The 20,133-nt window shown below is 36.2% G+C and overlaps 1 protein-coding gene and 1 pseudogene across 2 annotated transcripts in view; one reads left to right on the forward strand and one right to left on the reverse strand.

Annotated features, from left to right (window-relative positions):
• Positions 1-16,946, reverse strand: part of LOC307161808 (parafibromin-like) — a 32,351-nt pseudogene extending 15,405 nt beyond the window's left edge. The window contains exons 1-4 of the transcript XR_013824067.1: positions 16,908-16,946; positions 13,873-13,971; positions 13,009-13,095; positions 12,610-12,666 (exon numbers count right to left, since the gene is read on the reverse strand). The product of XR_013824067.1 is annotated as a parafibromin-like (transcript). The remainder of the gene's footprint in view (positions 1-12,609; positions 12,667-13,008; positions 13,096-13,872; positions 13,972-16,907) is intronic.
• On the forward strand, positions 1,492-12,670 carry LOC307161237 (beta-1,3-galactosyltransferase 2-like). The gene is made up of 2 exons (XM_079875860.1): positions 1,492-1,571; positions 10,196-12,670. Exon 2 carries the CDS (start codon positions 10,264-10,266, stop codon positions 11,410-11,412), a length of 1,149 nt encoding a protein of 382 aa, XP_079731986.1. The 5' UTR covers positions 1,492-1,571; positions 10,196-10,263; the 3' UTR covers positions 11,413-12,670.
• Positions 16,947-20,133: the final 3,187 nt, after the last annotated feature.

Here is a 20,133-nt window from a genome sequence, read left to right on the forward strand (position 1 = left end):
TCTTTCCTCAAAGTAGTGAGAACGACAGACAATCTGCATTAATAGAAACAGTTATAGGTAATAGTGGCCCACAAACTGATTAGCAGAAGTATTCAAGTAAGACAGTGATAACATGAGTTAGCCAGTAAGCAGGAGACCTACACAATATAAAACTCAAAACTAAGTATTTTGAACACCATCTTTCAAGAGCAAGCGGTTTGCGAATCCTGCAATGAACTCCAAGATTTGAGAAGCAGTCGTCAGTGAAATAAAAGGAACACAGCAAAAGTTTAGGATTATACTGCTGTGGTATTTTGGTAAAGCTTAACTTTAACCACTGATTCTTCACATGCTCGTCCTTGGGCAGTGGAAAAAAAAAAACCAAAAAAAATGGCTTTACCTTCACATTATAGAGCACAGCGTCTTCTCAACATGATGCTCTCCAGCATCCACAGGAATTAGCTGCAGGTTTGAGGTTCAAGTTTTCCCTGGTGTCTGCGCGCGCAATAAGTGGGCGGGCAATATGCTAATGTTTCGTCTTGGCGTCACAACGAAACGGCTTATGACTCGTTTTAAAAACGATTCATTTAATTGACTCCGAGTCGACTCTTAATTTTGAAAGACAATAACTTTATGTATGGTGCACTTTCAGATTTTCAGATAATTTCATTCACTTAGAGCTGTTACACACTACATGAAATCTTCAGATTTTAAATATAACTATATATTTATATACTATATAAACTATATAACTACATAAATATATGCATTTCTAGTTTAAAACAATACCAACTTCAATTTTATTTAATAAAAAAAATTCTAATAACAAAACTTTGAAGCTATTTATAAAAAAAAATTCATTATGACAATAATTAATTGTGACTTTACAATAAACTACAAAGTGTCTGCTTTCAAATAAAACCATACTTATGCTTTACGAGCAAAGGCTTCATGAACTGTCCGTTTTAGTTTGGGTTTGCCATTTCATATAAATACCAGCAATTATAATCAGAAGGGAGGGTGCTCATGCATGTCATGTGGAGAAAGAAAGGTGCGTGTGTGGTTGAAGATGTCAGCAGAGCCATGCGTTGGCACATTTTCACCTCCCTTCCCCCAGGTTTTCTCCAAATGATCAGAATAGCAGAGCAGCACAGCACAAAACAGAGCCGCACACAGCATCATCGCTGTACAGGCAAGCGGTATCGAAGGGCCTGAGCAACATGAGAAAATTCGAAAGTAGCTTCATCCGCGCGGCATTCCATCATGTCTCAGTCAGCGTTCGACAAGAGAGACGCAGTTAATGGTCTTAGGAATTGAATTTATGAATGGGAAAACACCTAAAGCCACGGCCAATCGCTGACCTCCTAAATCGCACATCATCTGTGAAATCTACAGGAAGACAAGCAGCAAACTGAAGAGAAAAGAAGCAAAGGAGTGGCAACTACAGGAGGAGGAAGAGATTGGAATGCAGCAGCTATTAAAATGTACGGGACTGCTGAAGCAGACACAGAACATTTCTCACAACTGTCAGATATCTTCTGACGCTGGTGCTGATGGGATTCATTCTTTCAAGCAATCCTGGTTTAAGAGAAGTAAGTCAAACTAAAATGCCACATTGACATCTGTGTGTGTGATTTTTATTTATTTATCTGGATGTAAACAAGAATTTACTCTGAATGCTTTTTCATGTTTAGCCAGAAATTAGTCTCTGACTCACAATTAGCTAGTGACATGGGAAAGAGAAGGGAGAAGAAATTAAACGCCTCAGCCACCTGTGGCCGTATTTACAGCTGGTGTTAAACCTGACAATTGCACCAAACTTTTATTGTATGTGAATGCTGTTTTATGTGAATATTATGACACCATCTGCATATAGCATGAAAAAGACCGATATAACAATTCAATGGTTTATTAGTTAACTGTGAAGGCACTGAGCTGTATAAAGTCTGTTGCATAATCCAAGATTATAATCTAATATTCCTGCTGCTCTGCTGTGTGCGTTTTAATGTTAATAAAAAAAAAAAAAAAAAAAAACTCACTACTTTTGACTAAATAACTTCTGTAACTTCCATAAGGATTAATATGTATAGGGTCCTATGATTTCCGCGATGTGAAAAACGCAGGCAGAATCAATTCATAGAAATGGAATTTACTGTATAATGCGGAATGTCACAGAATTTGTCAAAGTTTTGATGAATAAATAAAAAGTAGGTCATTACATTTAAATCAAATCGCTCACATCCCCTGCACAGCCTGGAACGCATGATTTATATCCATGATCTGCCATTTTCCCTATTGTCCTTGCTTGATTCTTCACAGTACCTGCAGAACTTCTGATGATTCTGCTGTGCAGGTCCACGTTACTGACTGGCCTAGAACATGGGCTGGTATATGCAAGTTCTGTGGGTGACAGCAACGTTTTTCAGTGGTCTTTTGCATGTATGAGATAAAGGAGGTGTGGAATAACACATTTATTAAATGTTTAATTTAGATTTACATTGAATTTAGCATGTTAAGGTGATGACTATCAGAGTTTCTAGCAAAAGACTCTTGCCAGTCCTGTTTTACTGAAACTCTTAAAAGGCTGTTTTCCCGGTAAATTGCGGGTGTGTATTTGCAGTCTCTTAACGCTAAGAGGCGCTACAATCACAGTTTTTGCAAAGTGTCAGTTTATTCTCTCTATTGCGTAATCTGCCGCCGCACCGCGGCTCATTGAGAGCGATTGAAAGCTGGTAGCAGATCAATTCAAATGAAACATTGAATGAATTCATAATCACAATACTGAAATTACTGAAATTAAATTGAATAATGAAAAAAAAATCAACATAAAACATTGCAATAGAACAATATTAGGCCACATCAATGAGGCTTTGTAAGAGCATAAGACATTAGTTTTAACAGTATTCAGACAATAGCTCTGTGGTCAACGCAACAACATGAGCCTCTAAGAGCTTCATGCGATACGAGATCGAATCTCAGTGTAGCCGACAGAGACACTGTTTATGTTTTTCCGTTCTTGATGCTTTAATATGTATCTGTTTATTAAAGTCAAGCATCTTGTTTAATTATCAATTGTACATTACAACATAAATTTGCTACATTCCAGTTGAGCCGCTGCAAAGACGACACATCTGATGAAGGAAGACTGTCAGCCGATTGCACCAGAAAATGAAGATGATGAAGCTCGTCTTTAATCTGCTAAATTATTATTTTTTATTTTTTTTATTTTTTTTGTGAATCATTCACGAAATTGAGAAGACTGACAGTGATACCAGGCCAAAGCAACGGAATACATTTTTCAAAACAGATCGAACAAATCAGAAAAATACTTTCAATACAGTATTGCTTTCAATTAAAAAAATAAACAATGAAAATGTAAAAGAAAAAGAAAATTAAGTTTGAAAACCCATCGCACTTTCAAGGTATAAATAAAGTGTCGGGACAGTTTATTTATTTAAAACAGGGTTGCATCGATAGAGTTTATTCCCTTTACGATGCAAAATAAGAAACACAAAATCTTATTCTTGCAACATTTTAAATTTCTATTGTCAAAGAAATTGCAGCTAAGTTAAAAAATGAAAACGGTACAAAATGAAAAAAGTTCAAAGCAACATAAATTAAGAACAGGAGTTTTTCTTTGCCTCTCTCTCGCACTGGATCTCTTTATAGTAGCCTACGTTTCTTTTGTCTCCCTCACTACGCGCGCCGGGTCTTTCTCGAAATTAAACATTTCAGGGTAAAAACACACCATACAGCTGATAACACTGTATATGTCGCTGCGTGTCATCCACACAAATCACGAAAGAAAAAACTAACAAATAGCCTTTGTTGCTTCAAAGAGCATGCCTTGCTGAATTCACCTTACAATAAAACGAGGTTGATCGTGAATTAAAGAGCTCTGTAGGCCTATCTGCTAAATTGAAATAGTGTGTGGAAAACCTTTAAATACAATCAATAATACTACAATATTTATAATTTAATAAGATATAGGGCCTACATTTGGACTTTTGGAGATTTTGAGATTTATCCTTAAAAGAATTTTGCCTTTGCCTGCTCATCAGGCTGGCTATCCGACACTCTCCATATGAAAGACGGAACATTAGCACCTCTGTCCTGCACCCCCACGATAAAGCAACTGCCTTCTCCAAACCCCCCACAGGATATCTGAGTTTGCAAAACAAAACAAAGAGTTTGCCACTCGTTGTGGTGTGCCAAAACACTTAATTATAAACTTCAATATTTAATTCAAAACAATCTCAAAACGCTTTGTGACATTGCAAAAAAATGCTTTTTTTTTAACACAACTGCTTTTGAAATTACGATTGGAATTATTATAGGCTACAGAAGTAAAGTCATTGTATAGCCTAATATTTGTTCCTTAGTGTAAAATGGAAATGCATTGTGATATTATTTTATAAATAGGCTATAAGCAAAAAACTATGGTGTAACAGTTTTAGAACTAGACAAATCTCTCTGCATCAATAATAGGCTATAAAATGCATTAATAGGCTAATATAAAAATTTCAGTAGTCCAAGTTGGTTCGGGATTTGAACCCGTGTCATCTAAATGATCGATACGTAAGTTCTACTACTCAGCCATGAATTTACTCGTTGCGAAATGCCCAAACGTTCCAATGTGTGTTCGCTCATTCCTCAATAGAATAGTACAAATAATCAGCTTCATTACACATAATTTACTTTTGTTTGTTATTTTTGGTATTAAATTTGTTTTTGTGGGGGGGTTTTTTGTGTGTGTGTTTTTTTATTCGCACTGCTCCCCGGGGAATAGGCTTGTCGCCCACCGACGTCTACATAGGCCTACAATATGAAACACAGGTTATATTGTTATCGTCTCTATTTTTAATTTGTTATTCTATTTTTCTGGCCTTATAAAAAATTTCTATTCTGTTTACCATAGTTGTAGTATTTCATCCTTACTGTAAATTGACATTAACTCCACTTAAGGCAATTGAAAAAAAATGCAGCAATTGCTGCTGTTTTGCACAATATCCCTTTGCGCCACCTGGCGGTCATTTCGCGAATGACTTTGAAATGCGACTGGTTTATTTTAGCCGCGGTAGTTTAGCCGTGGCGGTAATAGGCATTCTGGTTGAGTACCATCTGTATATAAATTGTAAGAGAACGTTCCCTGAGTCAGAGATTGTTGGATGACTGCAGCAACGTACAGCGAAGTTCTCAATAAAGAATAACTTCTGTTTGAACGTGATCCCAACATCTCCTGGTCTTGCTTTGATGCAGGAAAATAAGTTTCCAACAGAGGATGGATACAATGGTGTTTGAGGCTCACGTTATGTTCATTTTCAGGTATCAGTTCCATGTACAGAACTCTTATTATTCAACTAGACCTATGCCTATAAATACAGTTGTCCATTCTATTGCACCTTTAACAAAGTAATTGTGACAGAAATATATTATTGTTGTACAGTAGAATTTAGCTGTCTCAATGTAATAACGTATTTAATTTATACAGTGAAGAATATGCAGTTAGGTTATATTTGTTTACTTTATTTCTGTAGCTTTACCTACCTAAAAAGCACTGTTTAAAAAGCACTTTGTTCTGTTGTGTTTAAATAAAAAAAGTTTTTCAAATAATATTTAACTTTCTTATATTATTTAGGTTGCCATTATCAGTGTTGGGGAGTAACGGAATACATGTACCGGCGTTACGTATTCAGAATACAAATTATGATTAACTGTATTCCGTTACAGTTACAATTTAAATAGTTGGTATTTAGAATACAGTTACATTGTTGAAATCAATGGATTACATGACGATACTTCTGTTTCACGAGTTTATTCACTCTCTAAATAAATTAAGGCAACTCCAAAGACTCCACCTCCAACCTGAAGAAGCATCTTAAAGTAGGCCTACGTTTTTTTTTTTTTCAAATACATGCAGTCAAAACTTGAAATATAAATTCTCAGAAAATGCATTAATACCAATAGTGAAACGTCTGTTTATATATCCATACTCCCTTAATAAAGGAGTTCAGACATTAGAAACATATCGGTCTACATGCGTTTTATATTTAATATGAGGGAAATAAACATGCGTGACACAAAAAATCTTTAACTTTTAGGTGGCAAAATATATATATTTTTTGTTATTCTGTGAATTAGGCTACACTGCGCAAACCAAAAGTAATACTACTCACCGGATGAAGAAGGGTTGGCTCTCCAAAGAACATAAAATATTTACTTTATTTTATTTTTCGTATTCGCATTTATGAGGAAAAAAAAAAACAATGTTACGGTCGTGACAGTTGACAGTTCTCCGTTACGGACGTGAGCGCTCTGAACGCAGCACTAAAAGACTGCTTTAAAACTTTCAGAGACCTCAAACAAAAAGCACAAAGCATTTCTTTAAAGTGAATTTCGTTTGGAATTAATTGTATCTTAATTTTAATCAATGTTTCATCAACCAATTGCCTGGATTAAATAAGAAGTAAATATAGCAGACAAAAGATAATCAGGACATGGAGGCGCCAGCGCGTGAACTGGAGCTGGTCTCATAAATCAACGCCCGTTTCACACATAGCCTACTCTGTTTGCAGTGCGTTTTTTTTTTTTTTTTTTTTCGTACCCATGTTAACAGATTAGAGCTTTCACACTGCGGTCCATTTATCCGTCCCAGTTGCGTTGCGTATACAGCAGTGCAGCGATCGTTTCCGCACCGAGTCTATTTCTGCTGTGCTGCAAATGCTGAATTAAAGTGACAGCGCATGTTTCGTGGTCAAAATGAACACAGATTGAGCTGAAAATGTAGTAATTTCACCATAAATGCATTTAATTAAATAAAATGTAGTAATACCATCATAAATGCATTTAATTAAATAAAATGTAGTAATACCATCATAAATGTATTTAATTAAATACTGATTTTTTTCACAGTCATCTTTTTACTTTAAGACCGGGGTAAAGCAATGAAAACTAGGCCTACAGTTTACTTTAACAAGGCGAAATAATGAACAACACTCGTCTAATTCGTGGAGGTTGAAAAACAAGTTTTTTGTGGCATGCAAGATTTATTGTATTAAAATTTAAATGCAAAAGAAAAGGCATGAGAGTCGGCTGTTTTTGTAAATTTTAAGTTTTAATTTAAAATGTTTGCGATTTTAATAGCCTACATGTTAAATATGTTACCACTTGCTTGAACAACTTAATCTATATAGAAGTAATGCATTGATTAATACGTTGTTTAAATTGTTTAAACTTGAATATGTCTATTAAAGAGTGTATATGTGTAGGCTACAAAGAAAATTGCACCAGTGACAAAACTTTTTTTAAATAAAAGTTGCTGAAAACTTCTGGATTTGAAATACAAATATTGTGTATGTGTTTGTGGTACAGAGATGATGCAAACGCATCATATGTGAAAGCACTATAGCGCGTGCTGCTCCTGTAACACGCAGCGCATACGGAGTATGTGTGAAACGGGCGCTCAGCGTATAAGGTAGTAGGCCCTACTTGCCTCACAGACATGTCTACTTTTAAACAGAACAATTCAACACGAAAGAACTGCTCTCTACATATGTAATCCGTATGAAATGTGCATTTCTCTCTGGCGCGTTCACTACTGCGAAGATCACGAGTCAGCATTGTCAACTTCATCTTTGTAGCCAACACTGACAAAGAAAACACTTGTTTATTAATAAACAATTAAAATGTCTCCTTTCTATATTTGACATATTCATGATTATTACTTTTGCCAGTTCTTTGTGACAGCTTTTAGGTGCTTTATTGGCATATGCGTCACCACCGCATCACCGCACCCCCACCCCACAAGAGTAGGCCTGTTTATTAAGCAGGATTTGATGGCCAACACTTATAAAATACAATTCAATGTGGAAGTAATCCAAGTATTCAGAATACATTACTCAGATTGAGTAACGTAACGGAATACATTACAAATTACATTTTTTGGCATGTATTCTGTATTCTGTAACGGAATAAATTTTTAAAGTATCCTTCCCAACACTGGCCATTATTTACTAATATTTATTTCAACTTTTACAGGCTGTAGTGTGTCATTTCACTGATGGAAGTGCTAAAAACACGCACGTAACGTCTGTTACAAAATGGAATGGAAGCTTGAGCAGTATTTATTATTATTTTTATACATTTTTTTCAAAATGTATTTAAGTAAGGTGTGATAGAGATCCTAGCGGTCACAAGGAGAATCACACCAGGCATCCGCTTAAAGGTCGTTCCAAAAGAAGTTTAATACTTTAAAGGCAAGGAAGTGCAAAAGGTTCATGCAACAGTGGATAAGAGCAAAAATAAAAACAAAAATGGTTACAAAAACAGTGTAAAAACTAGCACTGTGTTGACGTACTAAAACTAGCACCAACTTCTCTCACTAACAGTTGGAGACAGCAGCATTAATTATTGTGGATATAATTAATTATGATATTTTTGAAAACGGCACATAACAGGCACAATACCAGTATAAACATGAATATATATTGGTACAATATGCGTCTCATGACTAAACTTCAGTCATCGTTTTTAAATACCTCTGTTTTGACAGTCCACACTACAACGCGAAAAGGGCGTTTTTAAATTTACCCCCTTTGGAGGGCGTTTTCAAAAAGGTTCTTTTCTTTAATAAAAACGCTGTCTCAGAGTGGACGGAAGGCCAAAATGGAGAGAAAAAGTTTTCAAACGAAAACGTATTAGTGTGGACATGGCCTTAAATGCATAATTTTCCCACCTTTAGTTAATTGGAACATACCATTTTCTGTAAAACTAACTCTTGTCTTTCTATACATTTCAGCTAGTTCCCTCAATGAAAGTTAAGAAAGAGTTAAATAAAAAAAAAAAAAAAAAAAACAAGCAATAAATACAAGATACCGGCAAGAAAAACAAATAGTCATTTGCACAACTGATATTTCCTAAATAGTTAAAATGAGCAACACTGGCTCTCCATCACATAAGATATAGATATAGATAGATAGACACACACCATATTGTGTGTATACAGTAGTCAACATTTGAAGTGGATCAAAAAAAGTTCAAAGTTGTCCTAAGACAAGAACAGGTAGGCTATTGTTAAAAATTCATGTATAACTTTGATGAAAGGTTTTGATCCACTTCAAATATTGACTACTGTATGCATGTATATATATATATATATATGTGCACACACACACACACTCCATGTGAAAATGGTCCATGTGACAATTTTTAATATAGCCGTAAAGGTTATGAGGGCCCAAGCACCAATGGTTTATGCGGACAATTACGTGATACAACTGAAATGTAACTTTGCAAATAAAATGTTATTTTTACAGCAACGTACCTTAAAGTGTTAGTTCACCAAAAAAGGAAAAATATCCATATTTATAACTTTAGAGGAACTAGACTCGCGTACAGCCGTTACCGGAAGTCAGTGATTATAGTTTATAGTTATAAATATGGATTTTTCCTTACAAAAACGTATCGCTTCAGAAGGCCTTTATTAACCCCCTGGAGACGTATGGATTACTTTTATGATTCCGCTTTTTTGGCATTTTTTAAAATCGAAGTTACCATTCCATTATAAAGCTTGGAAGAGCCAGAATGTTTTGGAACTCGAATTGTGTTTGGCTGAAAGAAAAAAAAAAAAATCATATACACCTAGGATGGCTTGAAGACAAGTAAATTATCGGACCATTTTCATTTTTGGGTGAACTAACCCTTTAAAGTCCATTTTATATTTCTTTCTTTCTATAAATGTATAAATATATGTGGCCTTCTAACTTTTAAAACTGCCTTTGGTTTTAAAACTGGATTTGCAGGTTCCAAGCTGGTGTCAGGTTAAACGAGAATGTTACAAATTACAAATATGCATTCACACAGATTCATGCAGACTTAATATTTAAATATTAAGAGAAAAATCTGAGCGGGTAAAACAAAGAATAATCAAACATTCGCTTACTTTTAATGATGCCCAGATATCATTAAAACCTTTTTCAATTTATGGAGTCAGATGAAATAATGAATCAATACATGTGAGAAAATGTATTTCATTTAATCTTGTTGTGTTGCGTAAAAGGAAAGACAAGAAACGCGCAAAAACCTTAACCCATATTATTGGAGACCTCCATTGGACTAATAGACGGGCTTACAAACCAATAATATACATATGTAAAATATATTGCAAATTTTGTGTAGTACTTTAGCAAATAAAAATCATCCCCTTTCTTATTTGCAGATTTTCGCATATTTGGACTCGTATGTTATTCGGAGAGGCTTGACAAATCCAAAGAACCCAAAGAGATCATGCGATTGAAGCTGAGGAACAGATACCGCAGGGTTTCCCTTTTTCTCATTCTGCTGGTGTTTGTGGGATGCCTCATTACTCACGGCCATTACATTACTCATTACATTTGGCCCTGTCAAATCACCCAGGAGATGTTTGCTACTCAATGGCTCCAAACCATGAAAATCTTCAACAACTCAACCACGATAAATACAAACGGGTTGAGAGAGCTAGAAGCAACCCCTACACCACTAATAACACACGAAAATGTAATCTCATATTTGGATGTTTTGAACATCAATTCAAGTAAAGAGATGAGAGCAGCGAGGACACTTAAAATTGAGCCTTACGAGTACATCCTTAATGAGCCGAACGCATGTCTCCTGAAAGCACCTTTCTTAGTGCTTTTGATTTCAGTTGAGCCCAAGAAAACAGACGCCAGGGACGCCATCAGGAAAACGTGGGGCAATGAAAGTATGGCAGGGGACTTGGGTTTCATCCGTCTGTTCTTCATTGGTGTAAATAGCGACACCCAAAGAAATGGCAGCAAACTACAGCACACAATAGAGGATGAAAGTCGACAGCATCATGACATCATCCAGCAAGATTACAGGGATACTTACAACAACCTTACCCTCAAAACGCTGATGGGGATGTACTGGATCACAAAGTATTGTCCAGAGGCCACATATGTCATGAAGACAGATAGTGACATGTTTGTCAACACTGAATACCTCGTCCAGAAACTCCTCAAGCCCATGGGACAACTAACACAAAAGTATTTCACAGGATATCTCATGACAGACTTCTCCCCAAACCGAAACAAAGAGAGTAAATGGTATATGCCCCCAGAAATGTACCATGGTAGGCGATACCCCACCTTTTGTTCGGGAACTGGGTACGTCTTCTCAGGTGACGTGGCTAAGAGGATATATGTGGCGTCTCTGAGCATACCCAGGCTGCATTTAGAAGATGTGTATGTGGGTATCTGTCTAGCTAGACTGAGGATAAACCCAGTGCCACCACCAAACAATCAGCTGTTTAATCACTATCGAGTGCAGTACTCCAGCTGTACGTACAGCAACCTGATCACTTCCCATGGGTTTCACCCCAATGAGCTGATCCAGTACTGGCACCACCTGCAGAGCAACAAACACAATCCCTGCTAGACGACAGGGTAAAAGGACAGATTTCGCCATGCTTTATTGGTGTGGGGTTTTTTTTTGGGGGGGGGGGGGGGGGGGGTCTTACCAAATATACCATTGGATCACATCAGGGTTATGTTTTAACCAACTTTGTTTTTTTTGATTATTGGGTTTTCATTATGTAATATTAATGATGGGTTTTCTTCACATATCTGACTAGTTAAATGGTATAAAAATATGCAGTTGTGGGTTTTGAGCATTGGTTTTTGTGATCAATCTTATAGGATTGTAAATAAGCAGAAAAAAGTCCTTTGAGATATTACAGCTATAATGAAGAAAATCAGGGCACCTTTTGGTCCACAAAATGGCCGCAAGTGCCTAATTTATCTCCCAACAGACAGCAAAATCTTGACATTCATGTTATGGTCAGTACAGTAAAGAGAGACCTCTTACAGCTCCTGAAACATCTACCTATACACATACTTCCAGAGTCCTAAGGTCAAATTCAACAATAAGCTTCAATCAAATATAACATGCTCAAACTAAACTAAAATCTTACTTGGTAAATGCAGAGGAAGTGACAAAGGTTTTAAAAAACCTTGGTAAAAAGTTTGGTGCCATTTTGTGTCAAGTAAAATCAATATTTCAGTGTGAAAATGGGCGATTTCTCAAATCCACAATATAAGTCCAGAGAAATTGAGCAAACAAGTGTGACATCATTTCAAACTAAGTCTGACTGTTAAGAAGTTTGTATGGTATTCGTTTCAGAGGTTCAAAACAGCTCATGAGTACAAACTTTCGCCGGCTGTTAAACGCCTTCAAACTGCTATTGGTCCATGATGATCACGTAAAAGATAGGTGTGCTCTGGGGCTTCACCTTCTTTGCCATGGAAATCTTTTTAGGTTTATGTGGCGAGCAGGACGAGGCCGAGGGCCGTGGGAGAACTCATTTTATTTGATGTTTATGTTTTATTTGATGTGACAGCAGTCGTCCATGAGGGGCTGCTGTCTTTTACTTTCATTTTGTATTTGTTTTATTTTTTATATTAAAGTTTCTTGAATGTTTGCTGGTTCCCACCTCCTCCTTCTCACAACATTGAACCTCGTTAAAGTTTATTTCTTCACTCAGTACATCAAGGTCAGAAAGTGAACACACTGGAGAGCTGCTTTATAGTAGAAATTCTGATTTCTGAAATTGAAGAACATAACATATGAACTTACCGTCACTGACTTCAGCGTCATACCGTGATATGTTCCCATGGTGTCAATTTTAAAACCCTCCATTTAAAAAAAAAAAAAAACATATCATAATTTCCAGTAAGCCTCAATTCCATTTTCAGGGGCTTCATCATAAATGGATAATGATACACAAGTACCTCTTTTCAGATCAGAGTAAATTTCAGATCAGAGTTTCCTAAACTGTGGATCATAAACCTAAAGACAAGAGCTCGCTAACAGGTCACCCAGCCAACGATTTAACTAGGAACATTTATAAAAAAAAATAATAATAATAAAAATTAAAATTTTGTGCAGATATTCAATCAAAAATGTTTGCTGCTGCATTGCCATTTAGTCAACATGTTTGATGGTTCAATGGTCAAAAATAAAGCTAGTGAAAACCAAACTACCTTCTTTTCCTTTGAATCGCTCCTGATCGTATCTGTTGTAGGCAGCTGGGACTGGCTGTTTATTTCTTGTTGCTGGATCCTATAGGATGAAAAAACAAATTGGAGTGCATAAATAAACATACATATATTAGGTTATATACTTCATTAGAGTGCCACTAGACATTTTTAATTACAGGTACACTAAGGCTGCATGATAAATCAAAAAGAAAATCAATATTGCAACATGGCCATATACTATAATAGTTAAAAGACATTGCTAATAGACGTGTATCGTCGTGATGCTGTATTATTCTGCTAGTTAAAAATGTATTATGCAGTAACTTATAATATTGGTATGAATGAGCGTGTGATGGATTCATGCGCATACATGTCAGTGAGCGCCGCATCGCACGTCAAGTTCGTAGAGAGCTTTATTCAGTCCATTTTAAATTCTGATTTTGGCTGCCTCTCAAATGGGTCAAACCATAGATATTACTGCCAAGTAATAATGTGTTTAAAGTAAACACGCTAGAAATCCACGCACATTCAAGGATGTGCATTTATGGCATGGACGGAGAAAAGTTAAATAAGCAAATAGTCTATCTGTTCCGTGAGAGCAAAGGTACCACATCTATTATACATATGTAGGACAGATATAGGACAGATATATTATACATTATGTAAAACTGGTGGCCTTTATCAGTGTTCTGCTGTTATTAAAGCAAACAAGGACACATGTGCCAAATGTAGGCTACCAAATACTAAGAAAGAGCACATAGTTCTATCAAACAAACTATCTACAAATCTATTTTACATAAAAGGAAGCAGAAACCACAGACATGCTCACGATATTGAAGCAGCTTGGTTGTGTACTCACCACCTGAGTTTGGTTCTGAGTCTGTCTCTGTTCAGGGGCTCGACCTTCTTCCCGCGCCTTCACTGATTGTAGGATGGCAAAAATATTTTTGGAGAAGTTCTACAAAATCAAAATATCAACATGTTCAGGATATCATATTCTTTAAAACCTACACTTGTCTTTCTCTTTTGTGGACAACTGATCGTCATTCACAATGTAACCCCACAAACAACAAACATGACTTCAACCAAGTTATGAGATTGTGACATTATCCCCTGGTTTCACAGACAGGGCTTAAGACTAGTCCTAGACTAAAATGTAAGTCTGAGCTGTTTCCACTGAAATAAACTTGCACTGACTGATCTTAAAAATATATCAGTGCCTTTTTAGTTTTAAGATGCACATCGGTAATGTTTTTTTCTAAGCATGTTTATAAAAATTACTTAAATGTCCTAATTGATCTATGGTCTAATCCTGGCTTAGTCTAAGCCCTGTCTGTGAAACCGGGCCTATATTTTTTGACCATACTGTTTTTTTTAAAACATATTATTATTCAAAGTGCTACAATTATTGCAGTATGTTACTTATCTAGGTCTGCTACACACTGAAAATGTGCTTCATCCTTACTGGGATCAATACACTAATAGCGACACCACACAAGATAAAATCTTCATATATTTATGCTAGTACCTAAACATTTCTCAGTGGTTAATTCCTAAAATACAACATTGTGTTCCACCCACAGAGTCATAGACTGTAAAAAAAAAATAGAGCCCGACCGATATGGATTTTTGGGCGCCGATGCCGATACCGATATAAAAAAAGCCAGATACCGATATATCGGCCGATATTATTTATGTGTATATTATAATACAGTAGCAATATTATTTATGTGTATTATAGTACAGTAAGTTTGAACACACTTTCCAATTGGTGTGTACAAACTTTTGATGGGTACTGTATATAGAAAAACAGTATAAACAGAATAAATACAGTATATAAACGTTTTGCAATGATAACTCAAATGTGGTGATTAAACACTTGTGTGACAAAGATATGTAATGGAGGCAGGGTGAATGATAGAATGAGAATTTGAGCTGTAATATTTTATATTATATTATAATATAATATATAGCATTTTATATTATATTATATTATATTATAAATACTCTTCTATTTTTAATCTTAATTTCTCTAATATCTACCAGTGGAGGAAGAGCTCAGATCTTTTTAGTAAAGTAAAATTAATAATACCATAATGAAAACGTTTATAATTACATATGTACAGTAGTTTTATACTATTTTAAATAAGTAGTAAGCAAAATGTACTAAACGTGAAACTAGGGCTGGACCCGAATATTCGAATATTCATTCGGTGGGTTGGTATTCGATTTGAAAATTTGACATTCGAATATTTGTTGTTGTTGTTTTTGTTTTTTTTTTTACATCTGGGATCCCCCGCGAAACGGTTCTCATTCGCGCTTGAATAAGGCCGGCGACACACTGACTGCGTGGCATGGCCGTTTTTATTTCGGCTCCCATGTTAACAGGTTGGAGTTTGCACACTGCCTGCGTGAGACACGCGTCTCTCAGGCGCGGCTCGAGCCACGCGGAAAACGCATGCATGCTAGAAACAGAACTGACGCGCAAGTGTTCCAGCAACGGGAGTCTTCTCTCTGGCAAGAGCGCAGAACAGCGGAGTTTGTATGGAGGAAGTGCATGTCTGAGCTTGTGTTTTGGATTAAGCTGTGTTGCTTTGACATTGTGGAAAATAGAATAATAGAAACAAAATGTATTAGCCTTTTTACCCGTTATTATCAATCTAAATTAATCTCGTTTTTTAATTTAACTTAATTTCGTTTTTCTTTATTTAAATTTCGTTTTTTCTTTATTTAAATTTCGTTTTTCTTTATTTAAATTTCGTTTAATTTCTTTATTTAAATTTCGTTTAATTTCTTTATTTAAATTCCGTTTTTCTTTATTTAAATTCCGTTTTTCTTTATTTAAATTTCGTTTAATTTCTTTATTTAAATAAAGAAATTAAACGAAATTTAAATTAAGAAATTAAACGAAATTTAAATAAAGAAAAACAGAATTTAAATAAAGAAATTAAACGAAATTTAAATAAAGAAATTAAACGAAATTTAAATAAAGAAATTAAACGAAATTTAAATAAAGAAATTAAACGGAATTTAAATAAAGAAATTAAACGAAATTTAAATAAAGAAATTAAACGGAATTTAAATAAAGAAATTAAACGAAATTTAAATAAAGAAATTAAACGGAATTTAAATAAAGAAATTAAACGAAATTTAAATAAAGAAATTAAACGAAATTTAAATAAAGAAATTAAACGAAATTTAAATAAAGAAATTAAACGAAATTTAAATTTCGTTTAATTTCTTTATTTAAATTTCGTTTAATTTCTTTATTTAAATTTCGTTTTTCTTTATTTAAATTTCGTTTAATTTCTTTATTTATATTTCGTTTTTCTTTATTTAAATTTCGTTTTTCTTTATTTAAATCTACCCTTTATGTGTCAGTAATTTTGTTAGTCAGAAAAATATTAGACTACCTTAAAAGTATTGCTTAATTTAACAGACCTGTGTGTGTGCGTTTTATATCACTAACAGTGTCTGTTCTCGGACGCGTTCTCTGCTGGCGTGAGGTGCGCCGCTTCCCGCTCGCGCTGTTCTGTAGTTTACTAAAAGTGTATTAATTCTGAACGTGTCACTCTCCATCTGGCTACTTTTAATGCAAAATGGCCCTTTAATGCAAAATGGCAAAATGAGCTTTAACACTGTGTCTACACCAGGCGCTGTTATTTTTTTGCCACTTTTGCCAGTTCTTTGTAACAGCTTTTAGGTGCTTTATTGGCAGCGCCATCCTTACATAAATCACTGCACGCTGCAATTTTTTAAATATTAATTTATCGGCCGTTATAAATGCCGATACCGATAGTTAGGAAAATGCCTAATATCGGCCGATAATATCGGCCCGCCGATATATCGGTCGGGCTCTAAAAAAAAATATGGACGTAGTGTCTGTGACACAACCCGCAGGTTTCCAAAGTGGGAGGAGTCGGCCGTCGCCATCGTGGTAGAGTGTCACCACGCGTCACTCCCGGATAAACAAAAAATGGCCAAAGAGACGGGATTCGCTGAGGTGACATCTAACAGACAGCAGACAAGGGTTGTAGTGACATCAGCGGCAATCCACCTGTCACTCAAGTGGCCACGCCCTTAATTATGCAGAATTTTAAGGCTTAATATAATTGAAACAGATGAGTTATCAATAAAAAAATTCACCACCTCACAGTTGTCATGAAGGGCAAAATTAGCTACAGTGAGGAAAATAAGTATTTGAACACCCTGCTATTTTGCAAGTTCTCCCACTTGGAAATCATGGAGGGGTCTGAAATTGTCATCGTAGGTGCATGTCCACTGTGAGAGACATAATCTAAAAAAAAAATCCAGAAATCACAATGTATTGATTTTTTAACTATTTATTTGTATGATACAGCTGCAAATAAGTATTTGAACACCTGCCTATCAGTTAGAATTCTGACCCTCAAAGACCTGTTAGTCTGCCTTTAAAATGTCCACCTCCACTCCATTTATTATCCTAAATTAGATGCACCTGTTTGAGGTCGTTAGCTGCATAAAGATACCTGTCCACCCCATACAATCAGTAAGAATCCAACTACTAACATGGCCAAGACCAAAGAGCTGTCCAAAGACACTAGAGACAAAATTGTACACCTCCACAAGGCTGGAAAGGGCTACGGGGAAATTGCCAAGCAGCTTGGTGAAAAAAGGTCCACTGTTGGAGCAATCATTAGAAAATGGAAGAAGCTAATGACTGTCAATCTCCCTCGGACTGGGGCTCCATGCAAGATCTCACCTCGTGGGGTCTCAATGATCCTAAGAAAGGTGAGAAATCAGCCCAGAACTACACGGGAGGAGCTGGTCAATGACCTGAAAAGAGCTGGGACCACCGTTTCCAAGGTTACTGTTGGTAATACACTAAGACGTCATGGTTTGAAATCATGCATGGCACGGAAGGTTCCCCTGCTTAAACCAGCACATGTCAAGGCCCGTCTTAAGTTTGCCAATGACCATTTGGATGATCCAGAGGAGTCATGGGAGAAAGTCATGTGGTCAGATGTCCACATGGTCAAAATAGAACTTTTTGGTCATAATTCCACTAAACGTGTTTGGAGGAAGTAGAATGATGAGTACTGTGAAGCATGGGGGTGGTAGCATCATGCTTTGGGGATGTTTTTCTGCACATGGGACAGGGCGACTGCACTGTATTAAGGAGAGGATGACCGGGGCCATGTATTGCGAGATTTTGGGGAACAACCTCCTTCCCTCAGTTAGAGCATTGAAGATGGGTCGAGGCTGGGTCTTCCAACATGACAATGACCCGAAGCACACAGCCAGGATAACCAAGGAGTGGCTCTGTAAGAAGCATATCAAGGTTCTGGCGTGGCCTAGCCAGTCTCCAGACCTAAACCCAATAGAGAATCTTTGGAGGGAGCTCAAACTCCGTGTTTCTCAGCGACAGCCCAGAAACCTGACTGATCTAGAGAAGATCTGTGTGGACGAGTGGGCCAAAATCCCTCCTGCAGTGTGTGCAAACCTGGTGAAAAACTACAGGAAACATTTGACCTCTGTAATTGCAAACAAAGGCTACTGTACCAAATATTAACATTGATTTTCTCAGGTGTTCAAATACTTATTTGCAGCTGTATCATACAAATAAATAGTTAAAAAATCATACATTGTGATTTCTGGATTTTTTTTTTTTTAGATTATGTCTCTCACAGTGGACATGCACCTACGATGACAATTTCAGACCCCTCCATGATTTCCAAGTGGGAGAACTTGCAAAATAGCAGGGTGTTCAAATACTTATTTTCCTCACTGTATACATGGAACAGAATCCATATGCCACAGTTTTGCTATAAAGTGCTTTTTTTTTTTTAGATAAATTTGCTTGAGAAGCAAATTTGCGTAAGATATTAAGAATCGATATAAATCGGTAACATTTTACAATAAGATTTCATTTGTTAACGAACTAACAATGAGCAATACTTCTAAAGCATGTAATAATCTCTTTTAATGTCAACATTACTTAATGTGCTGTAAACTAACATTTGTTATATTGTCCCAATTTATTCATTTAAAGGGGTCATATAATGTCATTTTTGTACAAGCTAATATGATTCTTTAGGGTCTAAATAAAAAGTTTGTAATATACTTTAATTAAAAATTCTCATTAGTATTGTAAGAAAACACTAATTTTACCTGGTCAAAAACAGCTGTTTTCAGCACGCCGTTTGAGTGCATGGGTCTTTAAATGATAATGAGCTTTGCTCACCCCGCCCCTCTGTTCTGTGCGTACACCGTTTGTAACACAATAACCATGACGCGTTGTTTATTATAAACATGGGATTATGAATTATATTGAGAACGTCATACATAGAAAACATGTAATGGACCCAATAGCCGCATTCATCCTGAAGCGTGCAGCAAGTGATTTGCAAAGATTAATATAAAGATTAATATAAAGGTTAATAAAACGTTACACTCACTCACTTCTTCTGGAGGTGCGTCAGGAACACGAATAGTTGGTTTTTTCAGGAGCAGCTTCTTAGTAAAACCAGCTTTATAACGTACTGACCCTCGTTTGTAAAGCAGTCTGTTGAAATGATTCGCGCAAACATGAAAGCATTTACGTTGTGGGGAATATTCCCTTCGAAAACAAACTCAGCCACAGCATCTTCAGCGGTTCGGATTTAGGAACATCAAAATGACTGCTGTGTTCCTTATTACACCCACGCCATTCTACTCAGTGCTCCAGCTATCAGCAATGAACGCGCCGGTTGGCGCGGGCTATGATTGACAGCTCGCTCGCGAGGGCGGGTCTGGGTTGAAAGGCTGCTGTCAATCAACCATTGTGGGAGGGGCGGCTTGATTCAGGAGAGGGGGAAACATATAAGATTTAAAAAAAAACACTGGATGGATTTTTATCATTTTATGATGGTTGTGTACAGGCACTGCCAACACACATTTCAGTACAATCAACTTGTAAAAGTGCATGTACCATTATATGACCCCTTTAACATTTAAATTTAACCCCTTACCCCTTAACCCACCCTTAAACCTTACTACCAAACCTGTCCCTAACCTTACCCGAATCCCACTTCAGTACCAGCAAAAGTATTTGGCAGTACAACATGAACACAATAAGTACTTTGTACCTAACTTTTTTAAA

This window comes from Squalius cephalus, assembly GCF_949319135.1.
Source record: "Squalius cephalus genome assembly, chromosome: 7".
NCBI lineage: Eukaryota > Metazoa > Chordata > Actinopteri > Cypriniformes > Leuciscidae > Squalius > Squalius cephalus.